This window comes from Triplophysa rosa, linkage group LG9 (assembly GCF_024868665.1).
Source record: "Triplophysa rosa linkage group LG9, Trosa_1v2, whole genome shotgun sequence".
In the NCBI taxonomy this organism is placed as follows: Eukaryota; Metazoa; Chordata; class Actinopteri; order Cypriniformes; family Nemacheilidae; genus Triplophysa; species Triplophysa rosa.
Genome location: NC_079898.1, coordinates 9,466,980 through 9,487,528, shown reverse-complemented (window position 1 = coordinate 9,487,528; position 20,549 = coordinate 9,466,980). Strand labels below are relative to the sequence as shown.

General features: G+C 38.7%; 1 protein-coding gene across 2 annotated transcripts in view; it reads right to left on the bottom strand.

Moving 5' to 3' along the window:
- Nucleotides 1-20,549, bottom strand: part of klc1a (kinesin light chain 1a) — a 32,553-nt gene that overhangs the window by 5,028 nt on the left and 6,976 nt on the right. Inside the window, exons 2-15 of one of the 2 annotated variants that reach the window (XM_057341383.1) lie at nucleotides 16,276-16,552; nucleotides 16,096-16,161; nucleotides 15,705-15,869; nucleotides 15,541-15,619; nucleotides 14,346-14,571; nucleotides 12,128-12,215; nucleotides 10,963-11,064; nucleotides 9,094-9,267; nucleotides 8,587-8,686; nucleotides 8,039-8,091; nucleotides 7,753-7,820; nucleotides 7,518-7,626; nucleotides 7,083-7,244; nucleotides 416-546 (exon numbers count right to left, since the gene is read on the bottom strand). In XM_057341383.1, the coding sequence (XP_057197366.1) occupies nucleotides 416-546; nucleotides 7,083-7,244; nucleotides 7,518-7,626; nucleotides 7,753-7,820; nucleotides 8,039-8,091; nucleotides 8,587-8,686; nucleotides 9,094-9,267; nucleotides 10,963-11,064; nucleotides 12,128-12,215; nucleotides 14,346-14,571; nucleotides 15,541-15,619; nucleotides 15,705-15,869; nucleotides 16,096-16,161; nucleotides 16,276-16,551 (1,799 nt within the window). In that variant the 5' untranslated portion in view covers nucleotide 16,552. The remainder of the gene's footprint in view (nucleotides 1-415; nucleotides 547-7,082; nucleotides 7,245-7,517; nucleotides 7,627-7,752; nucleotides 7,821-8,038; nucleotides 8,092-8,586; nucleotides 8,687-9,093; nucleotides 9,268-10,962; nucleotides 11,065-12,127; nucleotides 12,216-14,345; nucleotides 14,572-15,540; nucleotides 15,620-15,704; nucleotides 15,870-16,095; nucleotides 16,162-16,275; nucleotides 16,553-20,549) is intronic. The other variant, XM_057341384.1, reaches the window with a different exon arrangement.

Here is a 20,549-nt window from a genome sequence, read left to right as displayed (position 1 = left end):
TCGCAACCCCTTTTTGAAAGCTCTCTTTTGGAGGACAAAAGAACAGAGAAAGCACTTTTAAAGTATACAGTGTTTTGACTCTCACCGCTCCTATAAACATTCTTAGGACATCTAGCGACATCATTTCTGAAATGGATCATGCTATAAATTGCAGTTGTGTCCCAATGGGATTTTAAAGCATTTGTTCATTCTACAGAGTTCATTTGTAACCTCAATAACTGCCATATTCTCATCTCAAAAGCACATATAAAGCATTTCATACTTCCCACCAGTTTTCAAACCAAAGCCTTTACTGCTGATGTTTCTGGTTTGATCACAGTCACACACTTGTTTTAACACTGTTGAGTCCAATTTGGAAAGGGCTGATGTTGGAAGGGGTAAACTTGTCTGAAAATAGGGAAGTGTTGATAGTTACCCAGGATTTTTCGGTTCGTTTTCTCGTAATCCGCCTCCCTTGAGCTTGCGGACCAGTTTCTCACTGCTGCGTCGAATGGAGGCCCGTAGTTTGCTGAAGGAACCGCTGCGCTTCAGTGACCCAGAGCCGTCCTGTGAACAGAAAGACTACAGCGTTAATTAAACCTACTCATTTACATGCAAATAAATCAAAATTACTGTCATCATTTCATCCATGCTCATCCTTAAACACACTCGAGCACAAATCACTTACCTGACCATATACAGTTAGGTCCATTAATATTTGGACAGAGGCACATTTTTTTGTTATTTTTGCTGTGTACTAAAATGTATTTAAGTTACATTTAAATAATGGATATTGTCTTAAAGTGCACACTCTCAGCTTTATTAGAGTGTATACACATCCAGATTAGCTGAAGGCTTTAGGAATTACAGCCCTTTAATATGTATCTCCCCCCTTTTTCAAGGGACCAAAATGACATCATCCACCACTTATATCCTATATGATGTACAGTATATGTCCAGGCTTTTTTGTTGCTGAGCTCACCAGTGTGTTGCTTCCCTGTCAGAATGTACAAAATTGTTGATTTGGTACCTGGGATCTTTCTGATGGATTTGTTGTGTTTTTGAAATCTAACTATGGTCTGTTCTCCCTGAACCCCATGAAGTGGGTTCACAGCAACAGCTTCCAAATGCAAACACCACACGTAGAATCAACGCCAGACCTTTAACATGCTTCATTTATGAAGACATGATTTAACAAAAAGACCATACCTGTGAATAAAACAGCTTTTGATTTGACTCTCCAATTACTTTTGGTCACTTGAAAAAGGGGGGAGGTACATATAAAAGAGCTGTAATTCCTAAACCCTTCAGATAATCTGGATGTGAATACACTCTAATAAAGCTGAGAGTTTGCACTTTAAGACAATATCCATTATATAACTGTACCTTAAATACATTTTGGTACACAGCTGAAATAACACAAAATGTGCCTTTGTCCAAATATTTATGAACCTAACTGTACACGTGTTAGATATAATGCAATTTACCCCCAAAATAAAATATTGTTATATCTTAAAGGGACAGTGCCCCAAATTGTATTTTTTTCATCATTTATTCACCCTCGTGTCATTTCAAACCTGTATGGCTTTTTTCTACATCAGAACACAAAAAAAGATATTTTGAATAATGTTGATAACTAAACAACAACGGACTCACGTTGACTTCAATTGTATGGCACAAAACCCACCAAGACATTTCTCAAAATATCTTCTTTTGTGTCCACAGATGAAAGAGTCCTATATAATTTTTGGATTACAGGAGAAACAATATTTTTGGGTGAAATATAGCTTTACGTTTTTAAGTCACTTCTCTGTCTGAATATAAAACTTTTATTTTATTCTATTTTAATATAGAACTAAAATCACTGAAATGTTAATTTTATGCAAAAAAACAGTAACTTTAATAAACAAAAAAACTCAAAACTCTGCGTGTTCTTTCCAATTGTTTCCAACTGAGGTTATTGTGAACGTTTTTTCTATGTTGATATTCTTAAGGTCCTGATATATTTTGTCTTCGGTTACCACGCTCTGCTCTGCTGCAGTCTCTTCTGCTGTGACCCCTCACCTCTGACCTTGGCTATTCATCCAGAGGTTCCGAAAAGCAAGGAGGGGTGGACATGATGGAGAGGGATGGAAGGAGGAGACTGAAGAAAACTCCACACTGACCCAGATGATGACTACCAATTCCAACAAAGCAACAAGTTCACTATAACATCTAATACGCACACACATCTGCAGTACAGGCCCTGGATACTCTACCAAAAACACATACGCATTCAGATACAGATGAGTAAGAGCACACAAGCAGAGGCTGTGGTGAGTAAAGTCAGTTTTATTAGAAGTTATGAAAGACACAAGATGCAGCAACACACCAGAGAACAGGTTAGTAGAAGAAAGAAAAGAGATCCTATAGACATGCTTTTATTCATCTCATCCCTCTCTTTCTTGTCATCTGTCCATCTCCACCTCCTATTAATACAGTGGTTTCACAATAATGGCCAATATGTGTATGGAGTGTGGAGAGTAAGTTTTGGTTTATAGAGAAGCTGAACGACACAATCATGCCACAATAATGCACTGTACAGGAAGTGACATAAACAGACAGGATTGCCCTGTCAAATAGCTTGAAGGAGTGCTCCGGGTTCAATTCAAGCTCAACTTGTTTACCAGTGTTTGTGGCAAAATGTTTAACACTGAATGTTTTATTTTCACAGTAATTGACATTAGGCCACAAAAGCTCAACTTGGAACGTGAAAAAATGTACAGCATTCACAACAAGTCACAATACACGTCACATTTAATTTGACAAGAATGTTGTGAGGAACGGGAGTGCAGTTTTGGGTCACAGCTAATTTTTACAATGTTTTTCTGTTTTTTTATGATCGAAATGTTTTGGAAAATAGTGAAAAATTATTTTAATAACAATGGTCAACACCCAGGTGCATAATTATACAACATATGAATGCACCCAGGTGCATATGAATTTCTTACGAAGCATTTTTGTCTTGTTTTCTAGCACAAATGTTTAACCATTCTTAAATCAAGACACAATTACTTGCCAAGGGAAGTGACCTATGACTTCATTATTTGTTTTATGAACGAAAATATAAGAATTAAGTAAGTTTAAGTTTAAAACAGGCAAAAAATCTTTTTTTTTATTTTTCTAAAAATAAAAATAAACTTGAATTTAGGTACATAAGATGTAAATGTGTCTTGATTCAAAAATGTTGAGAGAAAACATGACAAAAATGGTTAGTAAGAATTTTTGTAACTCTCACAAACATTTTTTTGTGTCAAATTAACTCTCTTGATCTCTTCCCTCCATTAACACTTAATGTATCAAAATATTAAAACAACATAAACACAATTTCAGCCATAGTGCTAGACACAAGAAAAATCAGAAAGGAAATGTAGGATAGCCCCACTGGAGTATTAGAGCAGGAAAACAGAGATCGTTTACTATGACAGAGTAGAGAGAGCTTTACACAAGAGGTGACTCTGAGCTCTACAGAAGGTTAATTATAGACATACAGACATAGTGACATCTTATATACTAGAATAACAGACAGACAGTTAGAGTGACTGACTGACTGACAGACAGAAAGATTTCTCTACTGATATATTACAGACTAATATCAGATTTATTATAAGAGTGCTGCAGCAGAGAAGTAAGAAGATGAGCTTTGACTTGAAGGCCAAAGAACATGGCTGGCTTTAGCCTGTTTATGCCCAGAGGAGAAGGAAGGAGAAGGAAAGGTGCCGATCGGAGAGAGGAGACGAGAAACAGCAAAGCTGGAGAGGGAGGGTGAGGAGGGTGTCCGTCATGCAGAAGGTAAGTTCATTAACCACAACAAGGCATCTGGAGTTACACCTGCCAACCAGAGAGAGAGAGAGAGAGAGAGAGAGAGAGAGAGAGAGAGAGAGAGAGAGAGAGAGAGAGAGAGAGAGAGAGAGAGAGAGAGAGAGAGAGAGAGAGAGATGCAAGAGGAAGCAGAATAAGTACACAAGGAGGAGAGAGAGTTATAGAGCAGGAGGAACAGAGACAAAAATGTAACATTATTAGGGAGAATAAAACTGTAAGTACAGAGAATAAAAGAGAAAGACCGTGAGAAAGCAAATAAAAACAAAGATGAGACGTTAACCCAAAAACATACTATGCAAATTCGTAACGCAAGTGAATGTTGCATTCTCAGCACTGCCACAAGGGGCGCTATAGCAGCATTAGCACCAAGCGGCAACCTTTCGCTCTCTCGTGAAGCCAACATGGAAGTGACTTAAACTGCAATTCATCGGCTGGCCGCTAGAGACTGGAGCCGAATCTCATTGAGCCCCATGTTAAAATGGGCAACCTTACAGCAGAAAAAACACGTTTACATCATGTTACAAAAAATATTTTGGTCCATGTAGCCCGTTTAACTTATATTAAGCCTTAAAATTCTGCAAATTAGGTGGCCTTTTTGCCCTTTTTCGATGATTCGGGAATGACTCGCTGCTAAGATGGCGACGGCCAGCTCCCCCCCACTTTAAGCTTCAAAACAGCTCCTCAGAAACCTACGGGTGACGTCACGGACACTACGTCTATGTTTTATGCAGTCTATGATTAGCACTGGCTATCTGAAATGCAAAAATACACTGTGCCATCAGCAATGCCATTCGACAAACATTTGTGTATTTGTGAAAAGTATGTTTTTGGTCAGAAGGGGATGCCTGAATGGAAATCAAAGCTCTGAAAAAGAAGTTACCCGAATTCAGTGAAGAGATAAACATAAAACAACTAAAACTAAAACCAAAACCTCAAAACAAACATCATGCTACTGTGATCACTTGTCAATCGGCATGTGGAAAAAATAAATGTCCGAGTAGAATCATTTGCTTGTTTTGAGTGAAATGCTTGACTAAATGAGATTTCTGTGCAGAACATAATGCAGAAACCAAAGCCACATGCCGTTTACACATCACACTTATCAACCCTTGTTTTCATCCAAGCATATATATTACAGATGTCAGATTTGACTGAAGAGAAATAAATAGATGAAAACAATAGCACGAAAATTGCTTGGCAAGGTCAGAGGTAGAAAGCATTAGGAAACCAACAAACACACTTACAGAATTAGAGCACGTTATGCATTCAATAAGACTCCAAAATCACACCATAAGTACAGAACACACAGCCCACGCCAACATGTGTGTGACCCCAACATTAATATACATACATTAATGTGAAAGACCCTGTTCATTGTACACTGTGTGCGAGCCTGTTGTGAGCATGTATTTAGGAAAAAACATGATACAAAGAGAGGTATTTAGTATCTGAGACAGTGTGTGAAATATAATGAATTATTGAGTAAGACGAAAAGTGACAGAGACACAAAAGACAGAGGAGGAAAACTTTCAGACCAGCTCGATGAATCGGAAGGGAGCCTCCCATTATCTGAAATGGGGACGGGCTCTTGTCTAAGAGGGATGCAGAATGGTTGTCATGGCGCTAAGGTTACTGTTGCTACGGCAGTTGTGACTCAGAATTGCAGAGAGACTACAGCAGAGGTGTGATGGTGTCAAAACAGCAGCTACAAAACATCTGCCTTACAGAAGAGAACGGCTTGCTAAAAGAAGAGAGGTTAATTCTTTTAATTCTAATATGGTGATTCAATATAACTGCAGTTTTAATGAAACTTTTATTCTAAACCAATTTAATTATGCTCGACTCTTATGAGACATCTGCAAGCTATGCTTTGAACTGCATGTGTATTTTAAGTGAGTACTATAGCAATAAGCAGCCCACTTGACCTTGCTTGCATCTTTATCTATTTTATCTCATTTTAAAACCACAGGTTGCTATTATATCATTGATCAAAGGTTTATCCCATTCACATATACAGTAAATACAGTACATAAGCACAGTAAGAGGCATATACAGCTGCGGAAAAAAAAGTAAAGAGACCATTCCAAAATTATTTACAGTTTTTCTGAATTTACTATTTATAGGTATGCGTTAAGGTAAAGTGATCGTTTTTGTTTCATTCTGTGAACTTCTAACAATATTTCAATATTTCTCAACAATATTTCTCCCAAATATCAAATAAAAATATTGTTTCTATTTGCATTTATTTGATGCTCTGTATTTTCTGATCTCAAATACTACAAAGAAAACAAGTTTATATTCACTTTTAAGCAATACAACAGTAATATTTGTATTTAGAAAAGTTCAAATACTATTTTCATGTGATAACTTGGATTTTTATCACAGTTTTCATGCATCTTGTCATGCTGTCAGTCTTTCACATTGCTGTTGGATGACTTTGTCACTCCTGAGGTTTGATTTTCTTGAAATTCAACAGACACTGGACTGAAATGACCACAATACATCTAGAAATGATGATTAAATGAAAATTTGGAATGGTCTCTTAATTTTTTTCCGTGGCTATAGATCTACGAAGTCAAGCATATGCAACATGACCAAAAACATTCATATGCTAAAATATTTGCCGTACGTAGATTTATAAAAAGTATGTATAATACCAATTTAACTGTAACTTTAGTGAAAAGTTTGCATTAAAACTAATGAAATTAACTTTCAGAGTTAATTAAGGCAGGAAAGAGTTAAAAGAGCTATAAAGCACTACAGGTGAATACATCAATATGATTGCAACAATGTATCAAGTCAGTGTGTATACCAAGTATACAAAGTAACTACAATCCAACACAGTTTGATTCTCACAAACACAAGCTGGAAATGCCTTCCCTAGGGTCTTGTGAGTGAAACAGTGTTGCGTTAACTTGTTACTTTAATACTTTTGATACTGAACTCCATACAAGCCATTGTTACCAATCAATAGTCCTCTAAACCCATGAGATCATTTAATTGGCTGATTGGCTGAAGTGTGATCTGCTGGGAATGATTCATGTTACACATTTTAAATAAAGAAAATAAAAATAGTAGTGTAATAATATAATATGCATAATTTGTGGTGTCTTTATGTAATTGAATGCACCAGGGGCCACAAGATTTATTGCTATATTATTCCCTCTCTATACATGTATGACTGAGATACACTCATGAGTAAAATACTGTGTGAGGGCCTGGGCTGTGTGTGCTGTACTCACCCCGTTCCACTCCACGCTCATACTCACTTCCTCTCCTCCGTCTGGGCCGCTTTCGTACTTGACCGTATCAGAGTTCAAGCTCTCGTGGCTACGCTGCTTCTCTCGTACTTCAGGGTCTCCCAGGACCTCTGCCACCCGCTGCTTATGTGCCGTGTCCAGACCCTGCAGATAGAGTAAAGACCCCTGATTGATGCATGGAACATCACGAACAAGATCTAAATCAGGAATTTATCAGTGCCTTACAAATCTCATTTAAAGACGCTTATGTTGCGATGGATCATGTGACTAGAAGCAGCCAATGGCATTTGTCAATAATAATGTTAAACCTTGTGCAAACCTTGTAAAACTGTATTTTGAGCAACAACTTTCAATGAACAGTTAACCCGCTAATGTTCAATACAGGACACCACCCCAGACCACCAAACACACACGCACTTGTTTTCTGGAGCGCAGAGCCGCTTCCTCCAGAGTCTCAGCAGCCTCGAACTTTCCCTGTCGCCTGTACAGAGCTCCCAGATTCTTCAGTGTGGTTGTCACGGTGGGGCTGCGGGGGTTAAAGGTCAGCCAGGAAAACACTTCATTATGCTAAAATCATGTATTGCATTCAAGTTATGTGACAAATTATAGTCTTGGGAAGATTGTGATAGCCTATATGTCTAGGTGATCTGACCTGTCTACTTTACAGGCCTTGTACCAGCCACCGTACTCTCCGAATGGAGAGCCATCCTTCTGCTTGCCCTGAAACACACCAACACAATCTCAGAAACACTCAAAGTACTACCAAAGAATGAATGATAACATTCTAATATCACTTAAAGATGCTCAAAGTCACTACTACAATAGAAATGCAGTGATATCAGTGTTTCTAAGTAAATCCCAACAGTTGTTTGACTGACAGGGGAATGGTTTAAGTGCTCATTGATGCACTTGTTCTGTGACTGTTGAGCGTTACACACCTTGCTCTGTTCTTCTCTCTCCTCTGCATGCATCCAGATAGGTTTGTTCTCATCTGAAACAGAGCATGTGAATGAATAAATAAATGCACTTGTCTTTATAGCTCAGACATGCACATAAAATGGTAAATTATAAAATGACACAAGGAAGAATTATATTTAATCAACAATGCAACAATCATTTTTTATCTATAGTTTAGCATGTCAAAGGGATAGTTCACCACCCAAAAAAGTGAAAAATCTTATTTAACCTCAAGTTGTTCCAAAACCGTATAAATTTTGTTGTTCTGCTGAGCACAGAGAAAGATATTTGGAAGAATGTTTGTAACCAAAAAGTTCTGGGGCACCATTGACTACCATAGTAGGAATGAAAACTTCGTTTGGAACAACATGAGGGTGACTAAATGATGCCAATTTGTAAATGTGAGTAAATATCCCTCGTTTGACTTTGCTGCGGACTGTAGAGACCCTGTTTGTCTGAGTACAAGAACAGGACAGGTACATTTCCAAAGATTCTTAAATAATGAATTATATGGGTCTTGAAAACATACCATCTACAGAGCCAAATTCCCTCTCGTGGGCTCTGGTGAGGATCTCTTTATATAGAGTCTCTGCCTGTTTAAACTTCCCCTGCTTCAGATAGCATGATGCCTGAGAGAGAGAGAGAGAGAGAGAGAGAGAGAGAGAGAGAGAGAGAGAGTAGGGGTTCAGGCTGATAGATGTGTAAGCCCGAGCAGGAGCCTTCACTCTATAAGCTTCTTCTATTACACTAAAAGCTTTATGATTCATTTGCTGTGTATAATTTGCTGAGGGAGCAGAAATCTTGCAGTAAATAACATTATTAAAAACACCACACAGATGCATTACAGCACTAGGTGTACATTGGGAACTATGGCCACACACAGAAAAGGATTTTAAAATGAACGGTAGCGTATTTGATAAATGAATCTTTTATCTAATCTATTAAAGCAGACTGTATATTACACACATAGATATCTATGAGTATTAAAAATCAATGTCTGTTTGTTAAATGAGTGAATGATACAAACTGATCATACCAGGTTGTTTTTGGTCTTGGCCACATTGGGGTCATCAGGGCCCAGTTTGGTCTGGTAGATCTCCAGGGCTCTCTGATAGTAGTATTCTACCTCTTCATACTTGCCCTGATTCTGACACAGCAGCGCCAGATTATTCAGCTGCTTTGCAACATCAGGGTGGTCCTTTCCTAACACCTACAGCACACGCACACACGCACACACACACACACACACGCACACACACACACACGCACACACGCACACACACACACACACACACACACACACACGCACACACGCACACACACACACACACACACACACACACACGCACACACGCACACACACACACACACCCTGTTATTTATCTGCTTAAGAACAACAATGATTATGGCAGTATACACAAACCCAGCCTCAAAATTCAGATTGTTCAGCTGTTTTGAGAGATTAAACGTCTTTTTTAGGTTATTTTGAGGTATGCATTTATGGGTTAAAGTTAACCCTCTGTCACACCTGTCAACAGCTTGTGACCTGAAAAACTTTCCTACTTGATTTAATTTAAAGGGATAGTTCACCCAAAAATGAAAATCATTTATTTACCCTCGTGTCATTTCAAACCTGTATGACTTTTCCTTCTTTCCACAGAACACATAAGATCTTTTGAAGAATGTTGTTAACCGGCACACATTGACTTGCTTTGGTTTTGTGTCCATACAATAGAAGTGAAGGGTGCTGGCACTGTTTTGTTACCAACTTACTTGAAAAAAAATCTTCTTTTGTGTTCTGCAGAAGAAAGTCATACAGGTTTGAAATGACAAGAGGGTGAGTAAATTGTGACAGAATTTTCATTTGTGGGCAAACTACACTTTTAAGGAATATTCCAATGTTGCCACAAGTCTGAAGAAAAAACCTAAAGGCATAAAGATGCAGGAGTCACTGCAGATTCCCTTACTGGATGATTGATTTTAACCACATAAAACACTGTGTGGAATGTTATTCTTACAGTATTGCATTACCTTAATCCTTTAAATGTAATCAAACACATATTCGGATCATAAATGTGCTTATTGTGTTATATCTCTAGAAACTAGATAACTCCCTTTAACATCATTAAAAGGGAGTGGCAAATAAGTATGTGTGAACAGATTTCTATGCATTTTAGTCACTATATAATTAAATAGTAGTGACTAACCCCTAACTGCCAGCTTTTCTAAAATCTACCACTGTTTCTATACAGTATATTAATTAAAAAAAAATCTTCTTTGTTGTCCCTTCTTTCTTCTAGCTTTCCCTGGCTTGAGCTAGTCCTACTGGTAAACGTGACTTTGTAGACTGCACTTATTGTCACCCCATTGACAAAATGTAAAAAAATCGCTTTGAATTAAAGTAAACGTAAATTAAAACAGTTTGAATACTCAGACGTGTTCTTTAAACTTGCAAGACTTTAAAGATCCAGTGCATGAAATTTAGCTGCATCTAGCGGTGAGGTTGCAAATTGCAACTTTGATTCTCAAATGATTCTCTTTATCATAAGTTTGTAGAAAAGTTAAGTTTGGATTCAGCAGATTGTCTAAGCTCTTTTCCTCAGAGCTGCATGAGCGGCAGAACTGCAAGACTTTCAGTAAGAGCTTTATCACACAGAGGCTTAGAAAAACTGTCTCTACCGTCGGTCTGTATCAAACTGTGACACAGCGAGGAGGAAAGAGAATTAACAAAGGATGGGATAAGTCTGCGCCTCTGAAGGACACAGGGATGAAGTGTGGAGATGTTACAGTACAGTATGTCCTCAGTGACGTACAGAACACAGAAAGAGAGTTATGTTGTACAATAGAAACGCTGTTGGCTTGGAAAGAAAACTGCAATGATGCTTCAGGATGACGTCTGACCCACCTTCTCTCGTATCTCCAGCGCCCTTTTACACAGAGGCTCTGCTTCTTTGTACTTTCCACGCTTGCCATAAAGAACGGCCAGGTTGTTCAGCGTGGCAGCCACCTGCAGAAGACATGCACAGACACAGACATACATCATTTAAATCATACAACCTTAAACTTTCTATAACAATCAAACAAATCGGTTGACAATTCTGCATTGGTTTAATCATCCATATTTACAATCAGCAAAACGAAACTGATTATTTACTGGAAATCTGCTTAAGATTCAGATTTTCCCTGTATGATCTGACTAATACATATAAGCACCCCGTGTTGTGTTACACATGTTCTGATTGAACTCCGATTGATCTTTGAGCATCTAAGCCACATGCATGTGACAGATGGACAGAAAGTGAAAAAGAGTTGGGAAATATAGCAAAAACCCAGCATCTCACTATTTTTCCCTTTTGATGGTATTTAATATATATCCCAGCATTTATCTGCTTTAGCCAAAAAAGTATGTTTTTAAAGAGAATCGTTTTCATTTTTGTACACTACTCCCATATCTAGTAAAACAGCCTTCTTTGGAATCACTAAGAACCTTTTGTAGCACCTTTAATACTGTATTTAATTTTAAGATAATTATGCAAAATGCCACACTGAGACTTCTGAAAATATTTTTGAGTGTTGATGGAAATTAATCTACGATTCAGAATTTTGGATCAATTGACTCAATCTACAAAAATTGTTTGGGACGTTATTAAAATCTCAGTCTTAATGCTTAGTCACAAGACAGCAACTACCGTAGTAGTGATGACAGTCTTCAGGAAACCTAATGGCCAAATAAAAGTGCATTAATTAACTTACAATGTTTCTAATTTTCATATATTCAATATATTTGAATAATATACTGGAGATATGTCAAATATCCAATATATCACCCAACCCTAAGAAAAAGCCAGAAAGAAAAAGAAAACAGAAGGTGTGTTGCTCTTCAAGAGCTGTTTAGCATCTAACCTCTGCAGAGAATTGTGGGACGCTGGTCCTGATGAGAGGGTGAGACATAAGCTTCACATGATAGCAAACACAGCTTAAGAACTACTCAAGCAAACTACAATACAAACTATAGACACAATACACACCACAGCAGACAAACTGCTGATGAGGGTGGGACTGGTTCTTACCGCAGGGTGGTCTCTGCCCAGTGTCTTCTCTCTGATAGCCAGAGCATCGTTGAGGAGGTTTGCAGCCTCTTTGTATTTATTCTGGTCCCTGAAGAGTAGAAAACACTCTGACGTAAATCTATTGGTACATGTTATGCAAGAAAGGGCAGTTACTAAGGTCCTTCTTACAAAAACCTGCTTCCATGGGAACGGGGTGATGGCATAATAGCTGGGGTTTAAAGCATTTTGTAATACCACCATATTGTATCTATTAAGGTATTAAGTCATTTTTTACACAAGTGAAGTGTGTTATTTCCGCACCACTTGCATCACCAAATGTCATCATATCATGACTGTTTTTGAACAGGTTTCCAAACACTCCCCACCATTCATTGGTCAAACAAATAGCCCTGTCCCTAACTTACACGACTGGTTGAGCAAATGTTGCTATGTCAGGTTGTGTGGAATGCTTAAACAAATATAGCAATGCTTTGATAGTGGCACAATGTTCTGAGGACTAAATCTACAAACGACATACTAAAAATGGTCTCTACGTACTAAGCTAGGAAAAGATAAAAGTATTTTATACTTTTTTTATAGATCCTTTGGTGCAGGCAAACAGATCCTTCTTTGTTTTTCAATCGCTGATACAAAGTGTCACACAGTATGGAATATGTGCATGGTATATTTGTATTTCTATTCAAACTAAAACTAGACTGGTCAGATTGATATCTATGTATTCTAAAATTGTGGGTCAAATGTTGGAGTCAAGTTTTATTAAGTTGTATAAGAAAAAATATTGTCTCTGACAGATAAAATCATGGCTGATCCTTCCCATATTCTGTACGAGGAATACCAACTTCTGCCTTCAAATAGAAGATTGAGAGTACCATACGCTAGGCTGAATAGGTTACGTAAATCCTTTGTGTATCAGTCGATAAAATTAATATATCAAGAGTTGGGGATCAAAGTAGATCTTGGGATTCTAAATGAATGGCAAATGTATGGGGGTCTATGGGTATTGTCAATGTTAATGTGTTGTGATGTGGATGTGTATTAACGTGGGGGCATGAATTATTGTAGGACAGTAAGCGCTGTGGGACATGAGACAAATTTGGGAAGAAATTCCAACAATAAAGTGAAATCGAATAGAATTAACAGTGCCTTACCACCCTTTAAAGGGACAGTTGACCCAAAAATTCTGTCATCCTTTATTCACTTTCATATCGTTCATAACAGTCTTGTTCTACATGTACTTACTGTGTTATTAGGTTCCACCCAAGAACCTAACCCTAAAGTAATTTGGTGGTTAAGTACACTGTAAGTACACATACTGTAAAATAAAGTGCCACCCTTTAAAATCCGGGTAAAGAGAATTCTGAGAATTGTTTCTAAACAAATTATAAGTGTTAGAAATGTATTGCTGACAAAGCCAGAAGCATGTAGTACTGAATTGTGGAGTTAAACCGTTAAACAGTTTTTCACCATATCTCTGTTCAGGATTTTTTGCTAAAACGGGGACCGATGATTCAATGGAGAGTCTGAGCATGCATGGCCCCTCCCCTATCACTAGAGCGCCTAGCATCAGGTGTCTGCTCAACGATGAGCTCAGGGGTTGTCAGCTCTCACGCACACGCTTTCAGGCTCTCTGACGCTCTCACTCTGCCAAACTAAACAAATCTCACGCCAAATAACAAGCAAATGGTAACGCAGATGCGAACGGACGGATGGGAATAACGCGAATGGAAGCAGGATCACTGCGCGTGATCGTGACGTGCTTCAGTGAATGATGTTTAATTAACAAAATTCGGAAGGAGCACGAACATATAATCCACCCAGCTGGTTCGCTATCAGCAATCTCAGCATTTACCCTATTAGCTCAAGAGAGAACCACTACAAATAGACAAAGCTGTCTAACCTGCATTCTCTCTCTTATTTTTACAAGATTTTGATAACTTATTTTATTTACTTGGATGTTTCTTTTTCTATTCAAATTTGGCTTGGTGGTTAATAACACACTTTTCTGTTGTGTGACAAACTCAGAACACATATTTTAATGTCACTTCACTTTAATAGTCACAACTATCCTGTCGAAAATTATGACTGTCGTGGTGTTAATATGAGATAAACTTCTCTACAATCAGAAACTTTTATCAAACCTTTTTATAATTTGCTCCAAAGAGACGGCAAACAATTATATATTACACGTTTACTACATATTTATAGCACTAGTACTGACCTGTAAACGAGGGCGAGAATGTTGAGCATGGTGGCTACATCTGGATGGTCATGGCCAGAGGTTTTCTCCAGATCCTCCAGAGCCTGTTTGCAGAGAGGGACGGCCACCTCGTAGCGGCCCTGTGAGGCGTACTGGATCACCAGGTTGTGGAGGGTCCTGAGACGAGCGGGGATCTCGTACCCACCCTGCTGCGCCGCTGCTACTGCACTGCTGTGAAGAGGCTGGACTGAAGAGGGGAGGTATGGTTACTTTTATTCATTTTCACCAATTTGTATTACATGGTCAACACTGAACTTTGCTATAGTATGTTCCAAAACCAAAATTTGTGTGTAGTCATTGAGAGTAATGAGGCACTATTTTTTCACTGGACAGTTCCAGAAACTATGATTTGAAACTTCAATAAATAAACCACCAAGAATTAATCAAAAATACAGCAGAGCAAAGCAAAGACAGTGAGAGGATTATGTTCCGACCACTTTAGGAATGTGGAGAAGATATTAATTCCATCTTTCTTAGAGCAGATTAATGTCTGTCTGTTTGAAAACCCCTGCAGGAGTTGATTCTTCTGTAGGGATTCATCACTGACAGTGAAACAGCAGTCTGGCATTCGTGTGTCAGTGTGAGAGCTAATCTAAGCAGGCTAGGGATTCAGCTCGAGACACACGATGCCGAAACCCCCCGTGTGCAACAGACACTTTCTGCCACGACACAACCCACGCTAGCCTTTGATCCTGCACCGCAATGAATGCAGCGATTATCCGGCAGGAAAATTGAGAAAGTGGAAGGGAGGAAACAAAATAAAAGACAGGAACAGCTTCTAGCAGAAAATATCGGAAGGGACTGTCATTCTCTTCTTTCTTCAACCCACTGCACCTTTACTTTACACTGATTTTCTTGGCTAAAATATGTTAAAAAAGAAACTTATTTTAAAGACAATGCACTACTTCCAAGTCACTAATCTAAAGTAAGCAAATTTGTGACATAAAATGTGTGAAAATTGCTGCAACACAGAAGTGCCCTCCCATTTTTGGACATCACTTTACACTGATACTGATGTGATACTGAACGACTGCTTTAGTGATGTGTGTGCAAATACAGCCATGGAAAACAGTAAGAGACTATTCTAAATGTTGAATAAGACTTTTATATCAAACTTATTTGCTCTTGATTGGCCATATTAAGGATTCTGACTTACTGCCAGGCCCCGGCTCATCCTGCTCATCTGGGAAAAGATCATCCAGTGTCTCCCTGCTGGAATCAGAGTCCTTATCATCCTGATGAGAGATTGAGAAGAGCAGAGTGAGACAAACAGAAAAAAGTGACATCCAACAGAGGGAAAAACTTTGGAGCAAGTCTTACAGATGGACTGAGGTCCTGGTCATATTTCTTAAGCTGGTTCATGAACTCCAGATGTTTCTTCTCCTCTTCCAGCTGGGCGACGCTCTGCTCGCTCTTCTGCAGCCGCTGCTGGGTTCCTGCTAGCTCATCCCTCAACCACTGGTTCTCCTGACACAGCCTCCGCACCTAAACGGCACAAAACCTAGAAGCTTTAGGGCATGAAGCTCTTGGTGCAGACCCAAAGCCATTTGATGCATACATCAAATAAACTGTGGCCAAGTCAATTTTATTTACACTTTTGTCCCGTCCTTTCAAGGTATACATTTTATTCATGCGTGTTATCTGGAATTTGACGCAATGGACCTGAGAGCTTGTTTGAATTTTTAATTTACTAAGGTGTGCATGCGTGTACCTGTGCTCGAAGCTTCTGTTTCTCTGCCTCCACTGCGCTCAAGTGCCCTGACAGAGCCATCATCACCTGCGCAATGGATATTACAGACAGCCAAAGGTATCACCATTAGTTTCACCTCTTAATAAAAAACATTTACCTCCACCCTTCAATCTAACCATTAAAAGATTTCCCACAATGCACCTGTGCCTCGCTGAGACCCAGCTCCAGCATCTCCAGTGAGCGTTGGATCATAGTCGTCTTCTCCTCCACAGCACGACCCTCCTGACTCTGTTTGAGGCAGCGCAGAGTCCCCATCAGACCGTCCAAGATGGCTTGATGCTCCGCTCGCAGAGCCTCCAGCCCCTGCATGACCTCCCGGGTCCGACACAGGAGCTCATCCTGGGACATCTTCTCACCGGGGTCCCCTTGACCCTCCGTCTCCTTCACACACACCACGCTCGACATGTCCTCACGCATCCTAACCAACACACAAATAATCCGATTGAGAAAAGTCAAGTCTGAATTATGATCATGTGTGAATTTGCTTAACTGTACAGATATGAATTAAAGGGATAGTTCAAGCAAAAATAACAATTCTGTCATCATTTATTCATCCTCATGCCAATTAAAACCTGTATATGACTCTTTCTTCTGTGGAACACACAAGAAGATATTTTGAGAAATGTCTCAGTGGTTTTGTGTTCATACAATGGAAGTCAATGGGGTCAGTGTTGTTTGGTTACCAACATTCTTCAAAATATCTTCTTTTGTGTTCGGTAGAAGAAAGAAAGTCATACATGTTTGAAATGATATGAAGGTAAGAAAATCTATCCCTTCAAATGATGCACATACTAAATAAATTATGAACTTGGACCCATTTACTGATGATTGTCAATAAATCATCATAACTTTTATTCATGTCTAAAATTAACTTGGAAGTCAATGTAACAGTATAATAGCTGACTGGTTGTTCACGTAACAGTTATAGGCCTAGCTGAAGTTACACATTCACAATAGTCATTTATAATGATAAAAGACTAAATGTTATGAATTATCAGCTTTTTCTAGTTTAGTTATCTGTATCAGTAACTCCATTCTCCATCGACCTTTATTCTCTATCTTCTTCTTATGCTTTGAAGAAGTCGTCACACTAAATGTGAGCTAAAGAAAAAAACTTGACAAATCGTCCAATGCTCTGGGCAAGAGAATGAATTCCCGACCAACTACCATAAAACACCATGGTGAACTGGACCTAACACGCACTGTGACCATTTCAACTGGACCATACATCTATCTATCTTCTCAAACTCTTTTCTTTGCTTTAATCCAGATGCTCCCTGTCCCATGCTTTCATGTTGCATTCACACACGTATGTAGACTTACTGTATGCCGGTATTCAACACAAATTGTTTGTAAATTAGCAAAATATTTTTACCAATTCAATTAGAAATGCAGTGCATAATTCTAGTAATATATATGGGCACATTTTCTCAACTTATGATGAGAAGAATTTATACTTTTTTCAATGCAATCAATGCATGTGTATGAAACAGTATTGCTATATTTATTGACAACACAGGAAAGAAATGCAAATCTACTGCATAATCAGCCATCTATAAATCAGAAAGAGCTTTACTGCAAAGTGTGCTCGCACACACAAGGAATTTTCTTTCTGGTATTTGAAGCTTCCAGTGCAGACATCCAATACAGCAGGCACATATAATAGTGAAGTCACATTAAGTCAGTAAATTAAATTAATTTATTCATTTATTTGTGGATTCATTTTAAAAAGTTGAAATGCAACATAATACCTTATAATACTGTATATGCTAAAATGTAAGAAGATTTTTAAGACTGTCACATGTCTACCTGTATGTAACCGGATAATGAGACCTTGTAGCATGGCTTGTATGAAGTAAATCTGCTTACTTAGTCCACTTGCAAAGCCTGAAACATTGACCACTTCACTTAAAGGTATTTGAGTTGCCAATGAATGGACATCAGTGAGGTGAAGGTGTTATCCCAGACAGGGTTAACATGGATAACTAGATTGCTTGCCCATGCAATACATACCACGATTGTGCTTAGGTGCTCTGAGTGTTTTTAATGTGTTGTTTTGTGACTGCAGGGGTGATCTGAGTGGTTACTAAAGCATTAAAAGCATTCAACCGAGACCACTATTAAGTCTCTTGCATCTTCAAGTCTGTAGGTCTATGATTTTTTCACCTTATTGTTTTAAGTCAACAAATAACAAATAACAAATACTGTAACAAATACAGCATATCTTTCCCTGACCAGCTATCAGGTTCACATTTGCAAACATTAATCAGAATCTGAATTTTCATTTTCATTACTATGACAATGCAAACCTATGTCAAGAACTGGACTACAAGTATAACACAGAATACCTTATATGACATAAAGCAAATTGTCCATGTGTTGTTGCCAAGACACACCTCACCTGGTAAGACAGATCTCCGTTGCTAAAACAGATGATGAAACACGCCCCCAAGGAGTTAGGAAAACAAAAAAAGAATAGAGAACCTGGTATTATTGTCCTTTCAAATGCAATATAACCAGGGTAGAGCTAAGATGATAGGAAAGTCTATCCATTGGAATTAATGTCCTAATGTTCTTGTTTCGGTCAGAGTACTGGCTCTGGTGCAAGCAAGCATACAATCTCCTCCTTGCAATCCTAATGTCAAGAATAGGCGGACCCGTGCCGTATTCCTGTGAGGGAAGATAGGAAGTGGACGACAGAGATTCATGTGACCTATAAAGCATCTAGTCGTCCGTCATGTGACAACCACCAGGCAGGAAACAATACTGCTTGCTGGGAACTGAAACGCTAACTGCTGCAAAAACAGAGCATTTTAAAAGACCAATTTCACAGTTCTTTTCTGACCACGTTTTACGATAGTTTGAATAACAAAAAGCAAAAACTGACAACTATAGACAGATAGAGCTAGTACTAAATTCTGATTGGATGAGCCATGTCCATAAAAGCACATGTGCTGACGTACATCCTATTGAAATAAAACAGCTAACAACAACACTTATAAACGGTACTACTTACTTATGCAATTTATGCATTAAACATTACATTGTTTATGTAAAATATTGACCTAATCTTAAGCATGTTGAGATCCTATTCTTTATGATGATGTGCTGTCAGATGGTTTTAAAGGTGTCATAATACGTGTTTTTCTGTGTCTTTGGTGTGTTATAAGTTGCCCATGCATGTATTAGACATGTAAAATTGCAAAAATGAAAGTGTGGTAACAAAAGATGCATTCTATGTAAAAGCGAATGCTCACCCAGACCTGCCTGAAACGCCTCGTGTAACCACACCCCCACAAATCTACGTCAGTTCATGGTATGGTTTGACTAAGACCGCCCAAATGTATATGCAAGTAAGGTGGGGGCAGAGCCATTGAGAGAGTGAGTCGCGTCAACTCCGTTGACTCCAATGGAACAGTTTTTTCACAGCAATGGAGGCTCTCAATAATTCCCGGAAGATACTAGTAACGCATGGAGCTGCCACTAAACAGACCAACTGCGGTAAACTTCTAACCCATTTAAAGACGAAAGCCATTTAATGAATAAAAAAATGAAAGAAATAAAGCATTTAAAGAGAAAACATAACTTCCTGGAACTATCTGAAGGCTCCATGAATCACATGACGCTCCAGCGTTTTGGACTTCAGTTGGCAGAACTCTCTCTCTCTCAATGGCTCTGGGTGGGTGTACCTGTCAGTAAAATTGCTTTGGAACCTGATGTTCCAAATATGGTAAGAGGCATTACATTTCCGTCACACGCTTGCAGTATGGACACGCTTGGCCAATCATAGCACATCTCGCTTTTCAGAGCAATGAGCTTTGTAAAAAATCTGCACGTTTCAGAGAGGCGGGGCAAGGAGATACATGCATGGTATGTGGAAAATACAGTGAGAGCGAGAGCAGGAAAACTGAGCAGATGCATTTTTCATGCTTCTGTTTGAAGTGTAAATGTCTGCTTTAAAGCTTGACTCTGGGATTATGTTATCCCTCTTCAAAGCACACAGAACCCCCTAAAACACTTATAACTGCATATTAGAAGGTAACAGGTAATCTAATCTGCGTTCAGTAGTATAATGGAAGTAGAGAGCACTGCTGTTTCTGAACTGATGGGAGAAGGCTAAACATTATTACCGCTAACTATCCACAAAAACACATAAAAACCACATGTGAAGCCATTATGGAAACAGCAGTGTTCATGAAGGCTGGAAGTAACTAGAGTAACTTGAGCAATTCGAATACAAAAAAATCATCGAGGCATTTTTTTTGCCTCGAAGCTTGGTTTAATCCATTTAACTACAGTACACACGCAGCACCACGTTTCCCCACAGACCATGATTACTGACGCACAGCCCGCAAAACTCTGGACATTATATCTGGCAGTATAAATTACAGAAAAAATCTACCGGTTTTCATTTC